General features: G+C 43.3%; 1 protein-coding gene across 1 annotated transcript in view; it reads left to right on the top strand.

The window, feature by feature from the left end:
• The window catches only part of Pbp45 (proximal sequence element A Pbp45), a 29,924-nt gene extending 8,878 nt beyond the window's left edge, over window positions 1-21,046 (top strand). The window contains exons 6-8 of the mRNA XM_050188056.3: window positions 6,886-6,995; window positions 16,086-16,131; window positions 19,133-21,046. Coding sequence (XP_050044013.2) covers window positions 6,886-6,995; window positions 16,086-16,131; window positions 19,133-19,474 — 498 coding nt within the window. The 3' untranslated portion in view covers window positions 19,475-21,046. The remainder of the gene's footprint in view (window positions 1-6,885; window positions 6,996-16,085; window positions 16,132-19,132) is intronic.
• The last annotated feature ends 261 nt before the right edge of the window (window positions 21,047-21,307 follow it).

The following is a 21,307-nucleotide window of genomic DNA, read 5'->3' as shown; positions in this document are numbered from 1 at the left end:
ATGGATGGATCATAGTGGCTTAGCCCTTTGTAACGGTGGTGGCTTGCGCCCCCTAGCCTAGGATTCCCCCCTTTTTTTTCCCCCGTAATTTTGTTCGTATTGTGAACTGTAATTTGTCCCTCTTTTATAGACTCACTCGTCCCTAGCCCCTTTTGCACCAATCTTCCAACCTACTCTTTGTCACCACTACCCTTCTCTCATCCACACGTCCGTCCTCCCCTGCAAATCCCAGGGCACCCTCTATATCTATCGCCGCGTCTTCGGCAATGTCCGGACGAAGTGTTCTGCACCGCAAAACGATATGCTCCATGGTCTCCGCTTCCACGTGGTCTTCTTTCAGTCCATACTGGCCTTCGGTGGTCAAAAGGTTGGTGCAATATTAATATGCACTGCAACACACGTTGATGTCGATGGGGATGCGGACTCTGCACGGCAGGCCGCGCGTTGCCGTGAAGCCGACCCGCCGAGCCCCCCTTCTCCGGAATATTCGCGTATTACCCGCACCCCCACTTTTTAAACACATTTTTTCAATTTTTGGTGCGGGTTATATGCGAGTAAATACGGTATGCGACATATGTGACCTTTTATGCAAATAAGTAGTCACAGGCAAATTTTTCTTACCCATGGAAGGGGCCATAAAATTTTTCGAGTTACTGGGCAATTGTTAAAAAATAATTTCAATGAGAAAAAGAAATATTTTGTTCGATTTGACAGTTGGCAACCAAAGTTACGGTGTTGTGCTGTGTCAACGATGTTTTCACATCGGCGGTACAAAGCAAAGCCTGCGACGCTCGTCCACTCTGGCACCAAGGTGGGACTCCCAGGGATATCATGAAGAGCGCAGGCAGAGCAAATGCTGCGTCTGCCTCTCGCTTCAATGTGTCTCTGAAGCTCAAAATTACATGCACTCTAGCACTAAATGCACAGGAAGGTAGAGCACATGAAGCCACGGCCATCTCGGCACACCCATTATTTGCAACCATCTCCAGGTGCGCTTATAGCATGGAGGTGACGTACACTCAACTGCCACCTCACGCCCCCTCCCCCTTGCTTACTCGGGAAGACAACAGGCATCAAGTCACCATTCTTCTCGGATCACCCTCACAAGGTTTCCCTCGCACCCACAGCATACGTCGTGCGGGGTGCAATAGAATCTTATCGATCTTGGACTTCATATGGAACATGGCAGTGAGAAGGTCCTGCTGCTATGTTTTGGTGGCCGCTCTTCACACGTCTTGTGATTTAAGAGTTCCGTTCGCTAACAATATGTACTTCAACCATTTGATAATCTGCGCCCATGCCAATTTCCGTTTATTGCCTCAGTACAGTCAAACCTTGATATATTGAACATGGATATATTGAATTATTGCGTAGACGAGCCATATGTAAAAATAATGAAAGATATCTATAGCGGCTCCACAGTTACTGTAGTCCTCCATAAAGAAAGCAACAAAATCCCAATGAAGAAGGGCGTCAGGCAGGGAGATATGATCTCTCCAATGCTATTCACAGCGTGTTTACAGGAGGTAGAGACCTGGATTGGGAAGAATTCGGGATAAGAGTTAATGGAGAATACCTTAGTAACTTGCGATTCACTGATGATATTGCCCTGCTTAGTAACTCAGGGGACCAATTACAATGCATGCTTACTGACCTGGACAGGCAAAGAAGAAGGGTAGAAGTAGAAGAAGAAGTAATGTTCAACAGTCTCTGAAGAGAACAGCGGTTTACGATAGGTAGCGAGGCACTGAAAGTGGTAAGGGAATGCATCTGCTTAGGGCAGGTAGTGACTGCGGATCCAGATCACGAGATGGAAATAATCAGAAGAATAAGAATGGGCTGGGGTGCGTTTGGCAGGCATTCTCAGATCATGAACAGCAGGTTGCCATTATCGCTCAAGAGAAAAGTGTATAACAGCTGTGTCTTACCAGTACTCACCTATGGGGCAGAAACCTGGAGGCTTACAAAAAGGGTTCTACTTAAATTGAGTGCAACGCAACAAGCTATGGAAAGAAGAATGATGGGTGTAACATTAAGGGATAAGAAAAAAGTAGATTGCGTGAGGGAACAAAAGCGAGTTAATGACATCTTAGTTGAAATTAAGAAAAAGAAATGGGCAGGGCATGTAATGAGGAAGGAAGGTAACCAATGGTCATTAAGGGTTACGGACCGGATTCCAAGAGAAGGGAACCGTACCAGGGGGTGGTAGAAAGTTAGGTGGGCGGATGAAATTAAGAAGTTCGCAGGGACAACATGGCCACAATTAGCACATGACCGGGGTAGTTGGAGAAGTATGGGAGAGGCCTTTGCCCGGCAATGGGCGTAGCCAGGCTGCTGCGCCACTTAATAGTTTGTTATTGATACTGTTCCAAAATGCTTCAGTTGATGGACGTGGAGATGGCAGTGGAAGTACTGGCCAAATGAAGATGCTACTGAGGTTGATCCTGCAAGTGCTAATGTTGCCCCACTCCCAACTTCAACTGAGCCTGTAGCTGCTTTGGCCCTTCTACGTCACTACTGCAGCACAATAGAAGGCACTGGCTTATCGCTTGTGGATTGTTTCGACTATGTTGAGGATGGCATGGTTAAGCATGCGGCTGCCAATGAGAAGCAGGCTACACTGCTGCAGTACTTTGATCCAAAGAAATAAATACTTTGCGTGAAGCTTCAAGTGAGTATTTACTGCACCACAATTGGTTCGTTAATTGATTTGTACAAGTTCTTTATTCATTTTTTACATGACTTAATATATCGAATTCTGGCTATATCGAACTGTTTCACGATCACTGCACTGCTTGGTACTGTATAACGAGGTTCGACTGTAGTTCGTTGCGGGGCCAGTGAAACATTATATTATATTGCACACTTTATAAGCACACTTCATTATATTGAGATTCAAGATACTCGTCCATTGTGTTTGTACAAGAAGCTATAAGGATACATCATTATATAGAGAATTTCATTATTTGAAGTTTGTTACATCGAGGTTTAGCTGTATAAGTTGTTGCTTATTCGAATGTGGTACAAGAAAGAGAACATTTATTTTAGAGTCATTAACCCCTTAAGTGCCTGGATGAGCTCATATTGCCAATGCGCTTTGGGCGAGCCCAGCTGGGCAGTGGCAGTAATCTTGTTTTCAAGGTCATCATCATCATCATCATCAGCCTGGTTATGCCCACGGTGATTCAAGGTGATTTGGGCAAACTCAGCACATCCACTTAGTTTTTCTTCTTCTACATAGATGGCTGCAGTGCTAGTGTTTGAAATCTGCAGTTATTTCGCTCTTTTTTGCTTCACTTTATAGCTGTCAGCACATTTTCAAGGCCTTGAAGGCTGCGTTGATTACATTTTCATGTTCTACAACATATATGGCAGCCATTTCATCAGCGCTGTAGAGATGCATTTATTGTGGTCTTCGTTTTCTACTACAGTAAAACCTCATTAAACCGTACCCGCTTAAACAGTAGTTTCGTTTTAAATGTAGTAAAGTCAAATCCCCGACTCAGTGGCCATTGAACATGTGTTTTGTATCGGCATAAACCGTACCAGCTTATTGCGTACATATCGGTTAGCACGTAGCGTTTCCACTTTTCGTCGCACAAATGTAGCGGTGCGTCGTCTCCATCAGGAGGCCCGGCAGAACTAGAAGCTTCAGAAATCAGCACAACGGCCTCCAAGCGCCCTGTGCATTTGCGCGTTAAGCCACATCAACATCAACATCATTTCGGCGCCATGCCAGAGAGCGTTGTGGCGTTGTGCAAGCGAGGACTTGCGTCATGCCGAAACTCGAATATAAAAGGCGCCGGGTGCTTAGCTTAGAAACAAAATTAGACATTGTTCGTGCTATCGAATGTGACGCGAAAAGTCGGCGCTGGCACGCGACATGGGTCTACTGTTGACTATAGTGTGTGGCATTTTGAATGCGAAGTTGCTCGGCAGCGCTGCTGCGACCACAAAGAGATTTTGGCTACGAGGTTCGACTTTTTGCCATTGTTGCCTCTGTTGTTGCCGAAGTGTCCCCTAGCGACAGTGATAAGGACGACACGGAAAGCGACAGCACGGCCGATTCAGGCCCGACAGTGGCAGAAGCTGCGCTTTACGTCAGCCTCATGAATGCAGTCGTCGCGACGAGAACAGCACCCCGCAATGAAAAGGTGCCCCACAACTTCTGCAACACTACCGCGCCTGTGCACAGAGAATATGTAATGCCAACGAGGAATCTGCCATGCGAGTGTTTGCTGAGAAGAGGGGGCTGGCTGAAAAGCTGGCTCGCAGCTTTAGTAGGTTTGAGGTCGCTGTCGTTGCTGCTAGGCCGTGACGGCGTCAAACGAAAATAAGACTTTTGTCGCACGAAGTGAATAAATACTGCATGTTTTTGCCCTTTCATCGCACTCTCTTTGAGTTGCCCTTTTGACAGGTAAGTGGGCGACCTCATGCTATTTTGGTTAAGCAGTACTACTGTTTAGTGCGTACATTTTCCGAGCTCCGGCCAAGTACGGTTTAACGAGGTTTCACTGTAACATGAAACAAACGGGTTGAAAAAGCTTTAGGAGAGCTTTCAATGGAGTGAGGTTTCAGAATAAGCCTTAAACAAAACGCAACATGAGGTTACTTTTGGTAAAAATAATAAAACACTTAAAGGACCCCTCACCAGGTCTGGTCATTTCAAACCAACAAGGGCAGTGCATGCAATGTGCGCTAACGACTGTGCCTGCAAAGTATTGCGCCGCTACACACCGCGAAAAGAGCTGAAATTCAACCCTAGTGCCCTGCGCCCTTCTCGCGGGCCCCATGTTCCCAGCTGAAGAGTTGACGTCAGTCACGCAAGTGACTTGACGTAGTTCACCATGCTGGGATGTCACTAATAGTAGCACGTGACTTTGAGAATTATTCAAGGTAACAGCAATTATTCGTTTCTGTTCTTCATTAGACAAATCAGTGTTTAGAGAAGTATCAAAACTTGCAGACTGAATGTCTGCGTGTCTTTGTTTTACTTCGTACCATAGCAAGAGAGACATACTTCCGTTTTATCTGCTTATTCGCACACACGCACAGAGCATAACTGTCATTTCCTACCGTGTTCCAGCGAGCGATCACGCTCTGTGATCCACTTGCGTTATACCACTAGTCAAGTGTTCTCGTGCACAGCATGCAAAATCGTGCGCTGCGCAAAATAAGACAAACTCAACAGCTCACGTGAGACCGTAAGCAAAAGCGTGCTGCATAACAGAAACACAAGAAAACGGAAAAAGAAGGTTGGGCCTGTGACATATGTGTCATGTGACCCTCCAGCTCCGGTATGGGAGAACGCAGGGAAGGAATGTGGCTTGTGGAGGCTAGACGGGGCCGAGTGGAGAGTGTGTCTGTGTTGGCAGTGACACTCGCTTCCTGAATTCATGGGTTCACGGCACTTAAATATTTTTGTTTTAGCTATTAGTGAACCAATTTGAAAAATTCTTACAGTAAAACACTTTTTAGGGGGCATGTAAAAACCTCCAGCATATTATCAAAGTTTGCTATGTGGCCTGGTGAGGCGCCCTTTAAGGGCTTGATAGTTTGATCTCTAAGCAAATTTGGGACTCCACCCGCTGGTCTTTGTCACGAAAATCGTAGTAGAACTCCCCTTAACATCTTTACTGTAAAAGTGACTGAGGCAAACTGATTACCAGTGCTTTAAGTGCTGGATTGTACTAAACTTTTGTTTTGGACCATTTATTTTCTGATGGTCATTAAGTGACTGTAAAGCGTCACTTCATTATTTTTGCACAGCCTTCGTGACAGCATAGTACTATTCTTGTCGAATAGTCATAGTTGCACTCTATGGGAGAGCGGTGTGATGGGGCTACCACACCACCTATGGAACTTTATGAAGCTCACTTTACAAGTGTTCATGCCAGCACACATTTATTAAATATACATATTGAGACATTTTAGTCTCTTACAAACACTCACGCACTGCATGCACATACACATTTGGGCAAGTATTGCATCTTTGTTCACGGTGGCTTAACTCCAAAATCTTAGGGGAAAGAAGAGGCTGATGTGAGTTGATGGTGGGAAGTAAATGTTGCTGTATCCATAATTTTGCTCTTTTTTCTTTGTCTTTTTTACCCACATGGCATTTTCTTGTGTGTGTGCACTGTTTACATGCACATGTATGTAAACATTTGTATTCAAGCCCTAGCCAACAACTGCATCTCTGTCAAACACACACACATCTTGTTTTCATCGCAGTCAATCTGTGTAGAGCTTTTCAAGCACAATCAAATCGCAAAGTGCAGCTGAATACAGCTGCACTGAAGTAGCATGTGCTTAAATATTATGGTACATACAACTGTTGGACATGCTCAGTCAGGGGTATGTTCAGGCTCAGCAAGTACAGGCTCAGCCAGAAGCGACCAGTCATAATTAGACTTAGGCCAAATATTATTCTGATTAACTTTTTCTAATCTGCCATTTTACAAGCAGAGACTGATGTTCCAAAACACAAGTGTTCATAGCAGCACCTCCGTTGCTCCTTCAATGAGATTGATAAGAATTTGAGTTGCCTTTAATTTGCTACCGCCAACATGGTATCCTTTTGTTATTGCAGTTATTTGGGCGACTTATAGTTCACTTTTTAATCACAGGAAGAACTCTTGCAATCCTATGTGAAAGCATGCAGTTATGGCTGCTTGGCGATCTCTGTAAAATAAATTGACTATATCTTATTCTTTTGTTGCCTTAGATGAGATGCTCTCACTTTAACATTCCTACAGAATCTTAATGCAGTCTTTGCTCATCAGGGCAAGACAGAGGTATTCAGTGCAAAGTAGCGAATGTGTGCATTCAGGCTCTTCAGTTGTCAACGACACTTCGTATGCTACTATATATCTGTCTTTGCAGCAACTGTCGCTGATTCATCGACAGTACGTAGCAATGAAGTCTGCTCAAGAAACACCTGAAGTGAGAGATCTGGCCATTGTCAAAGAAGATATCTATGAAGGTCTTTGCAGGTGAGTTTATAATTTCTGTTATCATTCGGTTTCTTCATGACATGTCAGAAATGCAAAAAAAGTTGCACCATGACTTTTCCATTACTCTTTATCACTGTACTGGAAGCATTTGGCTGAGTTTGAGCTAGGTGGGCTGGAAATCATGAGACAGTCACGGAGCTCCCATCATGACTGTTTCTCCCATCAAATGTCACTGACGGTGGCACATTTATTTCTGTTAACCAGTCTTAGTAGAGAAAATACCTACCTCTTTAAACTTTAGTGCTACAAATGTAATAGGCTGGAAGGCAAGGCACCTCGACATTAAGCGTCAAGCAGATGGAAGATGTTTGATGTATTCTTAGTGGGATGTCACCCGGCACCAGGGCATCTATTTCATACTGTGCGACAGCCGCACTGCTGTCTACAGAATCTGCTTATGTGTTTGCTCGCTAAAGTGGGTGTGGAATGACAAACATTTTGACTATGGATACGCTGTGCGTGTGGCTTGGCATGAAACTAGCACATCTACACTGGGTAACGTCACGCTGAAAATGCAGCTAGAGTGTGTTGGCTACTTTAGACAATGCTTCTCTTGGTTTAGTATGTCCATTTCGTGTGTTTATTTATGCCTTAAGTGTGGCAATCTCCAGCTTAGCTCATATAAGCCTTTCCACATTTATTTGGTGCCTTGAAACCACGCTGCATTGTGTGCTCTGTGTGGTGTAGGTTGCTAATTATTGGTGGCCGCGTCCCTCGTCAACCTTGTTTAATCGCATGGTGGCCATTCTCAGCTGCTGTCCTTGCTGCTGCTTCTGTGAGGCACTTCGTTCTCTATTGTCTTGTAATAGAAGTGCATAAATGCAAAAATTTCCTTATCTCCATGTCAAAATTGTTTTTGGGTACAAACGGAGACATACAAAGGAAAGACACACACATGTGCAAATTCGATGGTGTGCATCTTACCGCGCTTTGCAAAACCTGCTCATGTCAACAGTACTTTCTTCGTGTTAAGTTTCTGGGCAGGAGAGGCAATAAAACAGCACATGAACTTGGGGAGGCATATTTGATCAAAAAGAAAGGTTCTGCGTGTGTCTGTGGCACATTGATTACCTTACCTGAGATGCACTTGTTTGAGGGTAATTGGTTGCATTATTAATATGCTAGCACTGTCACAACATCTGCATTTTGTGTTGTGCATGCATGAAAATTGGGGTGCATTTTCTGTACTTTGAATCATTAAGTCAGTTTGTACAGTGCAGTCCACTTATAACGATACCACATATAACGATATATCGGTTATAACGATGGGTCGACATGAGAGTGTCATTTTATGCATTAGGTCTATGGGGAAAAAAACCATTTATAACGATAGGTTATTCACCGCATATCGGATATAACGATCAAAATTTTGCAGTATGGACGGCGTTTTCCGTGCCAAATAATCGTAACGTTTGCATTGCTTAGTTCCCTGAAACGAACGATGTCGAGACGAGGCGATGTTTACCTCCGTAAGTTCGTATCTGCCGCCATTACCGCGCAGCGCGTCTCGCCCCGCCCGCGCACGAGTAGGCGCAGCCAACGTTGGCGCAGCGCGCCACAAGATGGCGCTAGCTGCTTCATGCGCGTCGGCCACAGTCGCTCCGAAAGAGAGAGAAAGAAAAAAAGAAGCGACAAGCAAAGCGGCGCGGTGGCGCCCGTCCCGCGTCTCTCTCGCGATAGCAGGCTGACGCCACGCCACCGAAGCAGCGTGCAACCAACGGTTCAACCCAGTTCGAAGATGGCGCCGACAAAGCTCAAAGCTGTGTCGCTTGACACGAAGATGGATATTTTGCAGGACTCTCGATGCGGCTTCAAGGTGAGCGCCCTCGTGAAGAAGTATGAGCTCGTCCAGTTAACGATATCAACCATCTTGAAAACCGGGAGCACCGCGATTGTGAAGGCAGGAGCTATCAGCGGCCATTCCGATCAGCGGAAAAGGGGTTAGAGACCCCTTGTACGCCGATGTTGAAGAGGCGCTTTACCAGTGGTTCATCACCAATGGCTTAAAGAAGGCGGGCTTTCTGCGTAAGGACGAACTTCCCCAACCCGCCGAGACCGACCCGGTGGAAGTCGCTGACATAACCGAGCTCTGGGAGCTCGTTCCAACTGGTGACACAAGTGGTGTGTCGAAGGAGGAGTTTTTGACTGCAGACAGTGCTGCCTCGTTCTGCGATGAGGTCACCGACGAGGCGATCGCCGAAGATGTGCTGTCTCGACAGACGCAAAGTTGTGCGACGGTGGCGACGGCATCAGCGACAGTGACAACGAGATCGACAGTGGCTCCTTGACCTCGACCACGATGTCCACGCAAAGTGCACTGTCGTCGATCGACTCCTTAATTGATTTTATGCATGCTAAAGGATTGCCGCCAGTGTTCGCGCAGCAGCTGGAATCCATGCACACCGCGGTTGTGAAGCTGAAGCTGCCGCAAAAGCAAGTGCAGATTTCGGACTATTTCGGCGCGCCTAATCCTTGACACGGTCATTGGCGCTAGAAATAAAGTTTGTTTTTCACGGCCTACTGTATATATCTATTCTTTACAGCAAGTAGCGAATTCGAGTTCAGAGCTGCAAAGGTAAAGAGCGCAAACGCGTTTAAAAAAAATTTTTTTTTTTTGATAACTGCAGTCCAGATATAGCGATCATCGGTTATAACGATCATATTTTTCGTCTTTATCGATATCGTTATAAGTGGACTGCACTGTAATGCCACTTTGTGCATTTCCTTCCTTCTGTATGTCATATGTTGCACCCATAAACGTCTAGCAGACAGAACCTACTTGGCCAAGAAGTTCTATTCAAATGCCAATACAGTAGAACCCCATTCATACATTTTTTAGAGGACCATAGAAAAAAAAAGCATAATCCAGAAAAACGTAACATGCTGTAACATTACTGATGAGACAAAAAGCTACTCGCACGAGAACCTTTTTGAAATTGAATAGGAAACCAACAAACTACATTGGAACCTTGTTAATTTGATTTCAAGGGGACTGGAAAACTATTCGAATAAAACATAGCTGGAAATAAAAAAGAGCCCTATTTAATATGGCATTCAATAACATGCATGGTACTGTACACAACACAGCCATTGACCGGCAATGCAAACTTAATGGGGCCAGCCTAAGGGTCCAAGCAGGTAGACATCCTAAATATTCTATTCACCGGAAGATAAGTGCCTTAATTTCACAGGCAGCCAGAAAAGTTGGTCAACATGTTTGCAGTGCAAAGATATACCTGCATGAAGGGAACCATCGACATCCACCCATATGTAGCATGAAGCTACAAAGGAAACCCACATGGGTATCTCAGAAACAAAACTTTGCGGTTAAAGAAGAATTCGTCCTGGTCCAAGATATGAACCCGAGACCAATGCCTTTCCGGGGCGGTTGCTCTGCCATGTGAGCTAACCAGGAGGCTAGCAGATCGCAGCGAGGGGGTGAATTAATCAACAACTCAAAGCACAAGGACAATCAATATGAATCCGAATGGTAATGAATTCGGGACCAGGAAAAATTTATATTCAACTACGAAGCTTTATTCCTGACAATCCCGTGTGGGTTTTCTTTGTAGCTTCATGCTATATACAGGTGGGTGTCAATTTTTCATTTCATGAACATTCCTCCACCTTGTGGAATTCCACAGAATTGATCTGCCATATGCTTGTATGCAACCTGATTTGCCTGTCTTTTGCACTCCTGTCTTTTGCACTTGCGACCTGCTTAGCTTTGCGTCTTGCACTTGCGGCACCACTACTGCTAGAAAGCAAAGCTAAAACAAATGATAAATAAAAAATGACAAACAAGCTGCTTTGGCATACATGTTTTGTTGTTTAATAAGAGTGCCTAGCATTAAAATAAATGATAGAGAGCATAATTTATATTATGTTGAGTTCTGAGTGACCAGCTTTCTTACTTTCATCAGTCCGGGCAGTCCAGAAGCTCAATTTCGCTGCAGTGTACTAGAATAATTTTGAGCATTAGTAGCATTAGTATTAATAGGTTCTTTCCCGTGTGTTCTCGTGAAGCAGATTTCAGAGCTTCACATTATTAATAATTTGTCATGGCTAAATTAGTCGCTCTTACATTTTTCGCGTCCATAAATTTTCTGCAGTCTTTGGTGTTGCCATTCCAAAAATAGTCATTGGAAAGGCATTGTCTTCGGCTGGGACACGCTTCACTACCACGTTGGGCCACATCTTGGGCTTTGCCAAAGGATTTGGCCGCTTCTCTCCGTGTAGCCAAAGCATTTCTGTTTTAGGCCTACAGGCTCTGAAATAGATAACTGAACTCGAAAACAGCGCAGTTTTATTGATTAATTTCTGCCACTTATGTGAGGTAAGACATAGCGATGGCCTATATTGCCACTTGTAGCTTATGAAATTTACAAGTTCCCAAGAATCTAGTCAAACTTGGCGTAAGGTTAAAGTGGTCCCATGTTTATTGGGTGCCAGCGTGTTTATTGATGCAAAGCTTCTGGCGCAAGTTTTGGGGCTCCCTTTTACATTAGAAAATAGCGTGCCCGAAGCAAACCCCAAATCCTGTTTGTGTCATGTGCATGCGTAGCGTTGACACAATTCCTTTATAATATTCTAAAACTCTTTACTATCACGCTGTTGCTACACTTAGATGAGAGCACTGTCTATGCATGTACCAAATATTCGCCCCCTGCAACACGAACCGAGGTCAACTGTGCTCAAATTGCCACATGATCATGGGTTTCCTTGCAATAGTAATTTCCCAGCACTTCCCTCTCTTAATTGCTGCCCTTTTCAGTAGAGACATCAAAGCTGGAGTTGGCACTGTTGGAAGTTGCTTGAGGATTGTGACCGGAAAAAAATTCATAATACAATAGACTTCCATTAATTCTAATCCAGTTAATGTGATCCGGACTGAATGTCACAGCCAGTGACCATACATTTCTATGGGAGAAAACTTTCATTCCTGAAATTAGCCTTTGCCAGATAATTCGAACTTGGCTGGTCATCATGCATGCATCCGACCCCAATGATGGCTGCAGTAGGAATTCCAGTAGCGGCAGTGTCCGTGTTGGCGGCGCTTACGGCACGGTGAATGCATTGAACATATGCCATCTCTTGTAAAAACGCCTGTTTTCGGCCTGCCCCAGGAAGATTTTAATGTGAAACTGATAGCTCATGATGAATTACTGAAGTATTTATCAGACTGTAATACATGCCTTCTCTTCCAAGCATTGTCATCCTAAAATTGCTTGGTTGGTGCAGTCTGGTACAAAACCAAGACCATGTTCATAACAGCCTACCGTGAGAGCCAGCCTAGCCAGCGTCATTGCCATTGCCATTACAAGATAGCAACTATGGGTACCAACAGCATGAGTTCTCCCTTAGCATAACGATGCGCCACTTTCAACCTGGTTATGAAAGCACTTTCAAACAATAAGTTATTTTACATGTTAAGCTGTGGCAACAAGTCACATGTTCTTGGCATTCTAGAGAATTGTATGTGTCGCAGGATGAACTAGCGAAGTGGCCGGTCAAGGCTTTGGCCACCATGTCATTTGCAATCCTTGCAGAGTCGTTTAATAAATGTAGAATATCAAATGTGCTCTGGCTTATACTTAGGACAACACATTGTGGTTCTTCATAAACAACGATAAAGTGCTGTCTGAGAGTGGTGACAATAAACATAAAGCAAATAAATTTCCATTCTGTAAAGATAAAGTTCACTGTTTCTTTTTTTTATTGCCAAAATCAGAGGCACGCTAGGTATTCCTTATTAAAACATTTGATATGCATTCGATTTCCACTTTGTTTACGAGCTATAATGTCATTTCTGTGTTAGTCTTTTACTTTGAACCCCTAAAAAGCAGGTGCCCGTTTGATTCAGGGCCATGTAGAAATTGGGGGTACGTAAATACTGCCAAATGAATCGGCTGTGTGTTTTGAAGTTTTTCTGTCTCTTTTTTAATTCGACCGGCCAGATAATTCTACCAATTTCCTCAGTCCTGTCAGGGCTGAATTAATGCAAGTCGACTGTATAAATCAAAGAAATCGCCTGGGATCACGTCACACGTAAAGGAACAAACACTGAGTGTCCAAAACTCTCACGACAAACCACAAGTGGAGCCATGTAGCCTATACTACTTGACGACTTGACCTGGCTGGTGCTGTAATTTAGGTGAAGTTGGCTACGACTGGGTCAACTATCCGACTAGGCTTTGCTACCTTCAACTTCACAGAGGCGCTGGCAACATATTAAAACAAATATATCACTTTCTCTGCTTGGCTCAGTCGGCTTGGTAGCAGCCATATTGGCACATGGTCATGCAGGCGAAGCAGGGTGGGATCCAAATTATCAAACATTGCCCTATAAGTTGTTAGAAAGTTAGGTCATCCTCATACATTACGTCTGTGGAACCAGTGATGGTGCTGCAAAGCTGTCAGAATGGTCGAGCATGTCCGATTTACTGTTCGGTGACTGTATCATATTTTTGGAAGTGTTGTCTCGGAAATTATGGATCACCGAGCAATTGCAGCTTATATATAGCTTGGATTGCAAAGAGAAGGATAAGTGCACTGGTGCACTATGTGGACTACATGCTGTGGACCCATGCTAGGGACTGCTATGGACTGTAGTGACTTGTGATGGTAGCGGCAGCTACCACTGCTTGTCATCGTGCGTGATTGCATAACATGGTAGAGCTCAAGCCACCTGTTTCGATCTGAATTCACTCCTGCCATAGAATTTCCCACAATATGCTAGAGGGAACTCTGGCGCTGCAGTCGTTCACCTACTGTGGGAATGATGGGAAGTACATGGATTTGTCTGATCTTTGTGCTTGTGGATTCAGGCATTCTTGTGGCTTTGTTTATTATGGCTTATATGCCTTCATTGTCGTAGATTTCTGAGCAATCTATACTTTTTGAAGTGCAGAAGGCATTGTGAACATGGGCAATTGCTACTAATTACGATTGAGCTTGTCGAGGTGGCCAAATCGAAACGCTCCAAGCGTCTCGAGGCACTGGCATGCATGCACGTCACTTGTCGAAGCATGCGTCTGTGGCGTAACGGTTTCAATATCAGGCCTCTATGCTAGAGGTCCTGAGTTTGAATTCTGCCACCTGACGATATTAATGTTGTCTGTTTAATTACTTATTGCTCAGTACGTTGTTGACAACGACGAGCTTACTAAGTCACAAAGCCATTTGAAGCAAGAGGGACAAAGTTTAGGCAAATCCATGTTCTTGCCATAGTTCCCATGCTGCTTCAACCGCTTCCATTACAGCTCCTGTAGACACTGGCTCCAGAGTTCCCTCGAGTAGTTATTTTATGAAACTCTGACTCCTGCTACCATTTGTGATGGCAAGAAATAGTAAATGGTTAAATTGGCCATTGCTAATCCCATTTCATGTCAGAGTAAAATATTACTGATATTTTGTCATTATGATTGAAATCAACTGTCTGTTTTTGATGCTGTTAGGTCTAAGGCACCGGCGAGCCTCAAAAGTGTTTTCACTTCTACTTATCAGATGGCACCACAGAATTTAGTTCTTTTCATTTGTTGGCAGCTGATTCTTCACTGTATCATCAGCATGCTTATTTGCTGAAGTACAGGCAGTATGCCATTACAATATATGCTAAAACGTTGATCACATGGCACATCACCTTGGTTCCATGGAGAGGCAGTCCATGCGCTGTGGGCCTAACATATCACATAGGGCTAAAATGCTCATTAGTGTTGCCATTCAATAGCCTTTGGCACCGCCATACCCATAGAGTTTCTCACTATATTACCTAGAGGGAAATCTGGCGCTGCTGCGCTGTGGTATGCATGGGAATGCCGGTATATTGTGGATTCGGATTGGCATCGTTCTCGTAGAGACAGGACACCTTGAAGACGCGCTTGGCAAGTACCGTTCCGTCTGTCACGATGATTCATTTTCTACTAGAACAGCACATAAAAAGCTGTTTTAGCTTTATTATTACGCGAAAACATGTTTTGTTTAACTATGAGAACTTGTTATTGTGTGTACGACTACATGTTACGTAAGAAGTATCAGCGGGCCGCTAAAGTTGGAGGACAGACGACAAGGTTTGCGCTCGCTTTGAAACAGTTGGTCGTCTGTTCTTGCTTTTCTTCGCTTGGTCATGCATTGTGGGTGAGTAAAGATGTAATATGCGTGAATGGAAACACTTTATGAAGATTTTACTTCGAGAACGCGTTATTTGCGTAGCCATATCCACGTTTTAGACGAAGCCTCTTACAACACCAGCCAACACGAGCCTCGCAGACACATATACCGTCATTCCCATGACGGCACGGTGCCCCCTTAAGAAACTCCCATAGACGGTGGCGCCAGATTACCCTCTAGGTGTTATAGTGAGAAACTCTATGGCCATACCCTCCCATAGTAGAGGGGTGATCAGGGTTTAGCGGTGGTAAAGGCAGTGCTTATAATCGCAACACTACATTCTACTAGACTGTGGTCCAGACAATTTTGGTAAGCAAATACCTTTCTCACACATGTGCAGCAGCGTTCTGCAAATGGCCTGTTCTCAAATCGAATAGTACATACTTTCATTTCTGAAATGAGAGAATTCTGTTTGTGTATTAACATTTTCCAGTGTGCACACACCCCTCTTTTCTGGCCATGCCATGAGAACTCTGCATTACGCACTACTATATCCTCATAATTGGTCCTCACACCTATGATGATACCTACCTCGGGTAACAAATACAAATAAGTAACCTCATGCGGACAGACATAAAGTATAATTTGCATGAAAGTCAATGTTGCATATAAAGTTTTTAGTTCCTCACTCATACAAAGAAAATGCGGCATTGGTTTAGTTCCTTTTTTTTGTTTTTGTGTATGTGCATGTGTTGCATGTGTGTATAGTGGCAGTAGAGTACAGATCAGCGTTATCAAAATAGTTGTTCTTTGAATAAATCTCTTCATCTAAGAATGTTTTATTGAAGCGTGGTCTTAAAGAAAACATTGCAAGCTCACAGAATCCTGATTATGTGCAAATGCCACAATTGTGCCGTTTCCTCCGTTTATGCACTTATTTACTACTTCGTTGCTTTGCAGGGAAGTTGCTGTGCTTCAAGCCAAGTATCGAAGTCTGCAAGAGCAGGTAAGGGACCTACTGTTCATCCATCTGTAGGTGGTGCCTCTTTGTGCACACTTGGGTGCAGTAAACAGTTGACTCGAGTGGATCCAAAACACCAGCTTACTGTGTCACGATTTCCCTTCGTAGAGCTGCTGTGTTGTCGAAGATGATTTGTTGATTGATGTTGTTGAGCTGCTGATTGTCACGGTACAAGAAACTATTGATTATATTGTCGATAGTATAAGATCACACAGTGTCTTTCATGTAGTTACAGCAGCACAAGCTAATTATCTTGTTGGTCTGTTGAAACACTGGCTTCAGTGTTTCAACAGACCAGCCAACAACAAACCTTGCACTTAAGTTGCATCTGACAAAAAAAAAGAATATATTTTGCTACATCTGATATTTCTTAAAAGTACATGCTGATATCAACAGAAAAAATATTGTGGTCCCGTCTATGCAGAGTAATTGCGTAATCGTGGTGCCTCCAGCATCCCAACAAAGGGTCTCCTGCTTACATTGATTGCCTGTTGGGGGCTCATCTTGCCAGTAAGGTGCACGGGAAGAACAATAAACTGCATACATGTGCTTTGCACATTTGCCAATAGGCAACCGTGCGATCTGTGCAATCACACAAGATAGCCTCATCGGCTTGTTGGCTGCGGTTCTGCCAAGCGAAGCTGCAGTCCAGAATGTGCCATTTCAATATGGAGTTTTCTTTCATCCACGCATTTCAAGTTCCACTCGCCAGGTGTAGTCACCAACCGATTTTTCGGGCATGAAGGGGGCCGCATGCAGACCCTACTGTACAACTATGATTCTAGCCAGTGCGCGTGATCTCATGTTTGATGCCATTAGCAAATTTTCGTAGCAGTCGGCAGCCAAATTTGTGGTTTTGTGCTGATTCAATGTGTTGGTAGCTTTGTTCTCTCTCACATCTCTCACAGCTTCACATCTTAATATTTCTTAATAGCTCCTAAAGAACATGGTTTTATGTATTGAACTACAAAATTAACTGGAACGCCAATGCATTTCATCTGACACTGAAAATTAATATCTCAAAACTGGTACAGTCCAGAGAATTCGTGGATGCGCCTTGCAAACTCACTAGTTACAATTCGTAGATTAAGATATGTGCGTAAAATAGACAGTTATAAAGTTAATGAGCATAATTATGTGAATTACTCAATTAGGCATTTTAATTTCTCATAGAAGTAATGGCCGCCTCATCAAGTATTTTAGATCAAGGATGAGAATTGTGCTATCTTCCACAGACAATTTCTTCAAATTTGGTGCACCTAAAAAATAAGCAAAAGTACGAACTGGATAACGAACACAGATATAATAAATTGTCAGATAGAAAGAAGTGATCCTTAACTGTTTCCCACCGATATCAGCATGTAGCAAATTGATGTTTGCACTAAATATCGGATAAACAATGGTATTTTCACGTTAGATGGCACTTCGTCGTAATGATGTTCTACTGTATCGCTGTTGGCTGCATAGTAACTTAGCAGACTATAATAGTAATATAGATAATTATGTAGCCTGTATTATATGTTATCAATAGTATTGTTTTCTTTATGAACTACAATTTACAAAAGCTCTGTATTCTTGGTAGTCTGTATCTACTAAATTCTAACACGTTCATGCATCTTCGATTGTGATGCACACTCGATTTTTCACTGCCAGAAATAAAGAACGCAAAATGCAATGCAAATGCCAAATGGTAAGAGAGAAAATGGCAATTTGTTCTCACTCAGAAAAATTAAATGTATTGCATGTGAGCCACAGTGGAAGCCACTTGTCACAGCAGTCCTGCATTGGAAGGAAGCGCTTGAGATCGGCAGGTCAAGATTGCAGTTTTGGTTTTACGCTCGATTATTGTTTGCCATAGCTGAGCGAACCTTTAAGGGGGGGAAAATGTGTGTTAGTATTGAGCATATGTGGTATACAATAGTTTTGCATCACTGCTGTATGCCCGCACATCCTCCATGATACTAAAACCTCTGTGCACTTAGGTTTCGAAGTCTGTATTAATGAAAATGCAGTGCAGTAGAGCCTCCATTCGAATAAGATTGTGCATTTTTCTTGAATATATTTTTAAAGATTTATATCAATACTGCCTCTGTAATTTGTCCTTAGCAGTGCTTTCGTGCACCTTTATCTGTTTGTTATTAGTGCTTCAAGCTTCGGGGGCATTTCTAGCCAAAGGTACGGGAATCTTGTATACACGACTCCACATTGTGCATATGTACTATATTAGAAAAGGGAAAGGCGAATGGTTGAAAAGTCTAAAGTAAAACACCTTTGATGGGCAATAACTTGAAAGCTTGTCTTTGTACCGGTTTTGAAAGTTCATGTATGCCTCAAACTAAGCGTGCAAGCTGATATCGTGCCAGCGTCACACAAGGTAGTGGAAGCAGCAACAAAAGGATGGATTCTAGTAAGCCCTAACCTGCTTATACTCACATATCTGACAACTCTCCAAAATGTTTTGTAATGTTTACAACCTAGGGCTTCTTCTAAGATTTTATGAATGCTGCAATATCAAGTCTTACATGAAGAAAGTTTTTCTCGCAAGAAAATTTTGCTTGTCGGTCTCCGAACCTGCTGTTGGAGGTATCTCACTTGTGAAAGGACACCAAGAGATGTAATTTCTTCGATCAAGCTTATTCAGACAAGTTGCAGAAATAGGTGAAATCAGCAACAGCAAAGTCACTGATAAGATCACTGGGATTTACTGCTGCTTGTCAGTCTCCGCTGTTCCAAGTTAGCTGTTGCTTGTGTGCTCAGGGCAAACCTTAAATATAATGCATGCTTGCTCTCTCTCCCGCCCCTGGTGTCATGTGCCTGGGATTTCTACGAATGTTAATGTTCAGAGGTTGGCAGGTATGGATTCATTTGTCCATGACAGTATATGTACTAGTTTGTGTCCGTATTTCTTCTCAAATGAAAGCTGCCTGAGCCTGTAGTTTGTGTGTAACCAGATGCATTGACCTCTGTCGCTCTATCCTTTCCCAAGGCTGCAGGCGTGGTCCGCAAGGACAGAAGAATCTCCAACAACAAAGGGGAAAGCGTGGCTGCAAGGCGTCAAAGACTACGAACGCAGCAGTTCAGCACAGTGACCAAAACTCGCAAGGGAAAGCGCTTCGCAGAGCTCTTGCACGAAGACTCGTCCACGACCAGATGCGATGACGAAAGCATTCTAGAGTCCACAGAAAGCACCAGCCCCACTGCAAAGCGTGCGAAAAAGCAGTCTGTACTACGAAAAACGGCACAGGCATCGAAGTCTGCTAGTGCTGCCAAGGGTGACGAGGAACCAAGGAGAGGACGCAGAAAGAAGCCAAGTCAAGAAGGGGACTAAGCAACAGCTGGGCAGAACTTTGTATAGAATTGTAGTTAGAAAGTGACGGGACTATTTATTTTTTCCCCATAAGTCTGTCTTTAGGGAAGTGGCCACTGGCTATTGTTTTCTTTTTGTTCATCAAAACGAATGGTGAAAGCCTTGGTGTAAAACACTTTAATAATATGTATGAAATCTAATGGACAAAATTGGATTCTTTCGTGGATCTGCTCCACTGTCTTGATATTTCATTCATTGCAGCTCCCATTAGTGTACTACATTGGGCTTGTACAGTTTCTACTGCATTTATTCATTTCATCAGTTCAGAGTTACATGGCAAAGTACGCCTATGTCCTTTTAATAGCTTGTTTTGATGTCAGAGGTTATGCCTTCTGCATGTATATCACATTGTTGCTAGTCAAGCACTGTCAGTGAGAATAGTCAAAAGCCTTCTACGTTACTATGCAAGTTCATACATTAAAACCTATACTGCTACATGTCTGCATATATTACTTGGTGACACCTTTCTAATTTTTTTTGTTTTTGTTGTGTGTGTGTGTGTGTGTGCGTGCGCATTTTGTTAATGCATTCAATGACTTTTATGCAAACATGCTTTCATTGAAATTATTGCATGCAACAAAGTCCTTTTTGTTACTAGGCATCAAGCACAATACAGAATCTCTGAACATATGCTAAATAGCATATTTGTCGTCAAACCCCTTTCGTCTGAATGGTTTTGACATACTAAAGCCAACAGCTCTGTATACGTTGCAAGCTTCCAATGCCCCATTGGAAGCTTGCAGGCAAAAGAGATGGCATGTCCGGTGTTGACTGCAATAAAGTGTGCAGTATCTTCCATAATTTTTTTTACAGTTGTAAGGAAAAGGTAGCAGCTCCTCATTCATAAGGACAGCCGAAGTGCAAGTGGAGGAATTGACAAGGCAGGGATTTAGAAGACGGGGGAATGAACTTGAATAAGGTGTCTCATGATATTTGATAAAAGCTAGCCACATTATGTCAAGTGCCCCATCGTTAAAGAAAGAAAAAAAAAAAACAGGAAATGAAAATGGTTCTTATTTAAGGCACTTTAGGGCATACTTTTTTTTTTTTTTAATACAGAAAAAAGCAAGTGAATCTTTTGAGTCTGAATGGAGTGCCGAATTCTTACACGTGGCACTGTAGTTGCAAAGCACAGTCGTTGAAGCAGGCACGATGCTTTCTTTGTCAAACCAATGAGAGTGTGCTATGTGAGAAGAACTCTAGTGGCTTATTGTTTACGCCCCTTTTCAAGGCCAACTGCAAAGAAACTTTGCACCGCTTAAAATAAGCCTAGATTCATCATGGAAAGCTAGCTAAAATAGCTACTTTTTTTATACCGAAAGTGAGAAAGAGCACCACCCTCAAAGTATGCTGGAAGTGCAGCAGAACCCATTACATTGAGAAGCAGCATGGGGCCTGGGCATGGCACAGCAATGTGCTTGGAATCTCGGAGGCCATGTTTGGAATATGCATAATACTAAACAATCAAGTGCCCTTTTCATCTGCTTCAGTGCTACTTAAAGGCTGTGAATAAAAGAAATTGACAATTACCAGCATGGGTACTTGGAGTGGGTATTTGCTGCAGACCCCTTCATCCTTGATATGGCTGTAGTACACCTACAGCCCAAGAACTGTTGGGGTCATGTTTTATTTCTTATAACCAACTTTTCCTATGAGTAAAAAAAAAATGTTCTGTCCTGTGTACAGCGTAGCCCATAAATTTCAGCTGCAGTTAAATCTTTAACTCTGTGAAACGCCTAGTTTAAGATAATGTAGATATAGGGGAGCCACCATGCAAAATTTGACATTTAAAAT

Source organism: Dermacentor andersoni, chromosome 2 (genome assembly GCF_023375885.2).
Source record: "Dermacentor andersoni chromosome 2, qqDerAnde1_hic_scaffold, whole genome shotgun sequence".
NCBI lineage: Eukaryota > Metazoa > Arthropoda > Arachnida > Ixodida > Ixodidae > Dermacentor > Dermacentor andersoni.
The sequence above is the reverse complement of the archived record's forward strand: the minus strand, read 5'-3'. Positions and strand labels throughout refer to the sequence as shown.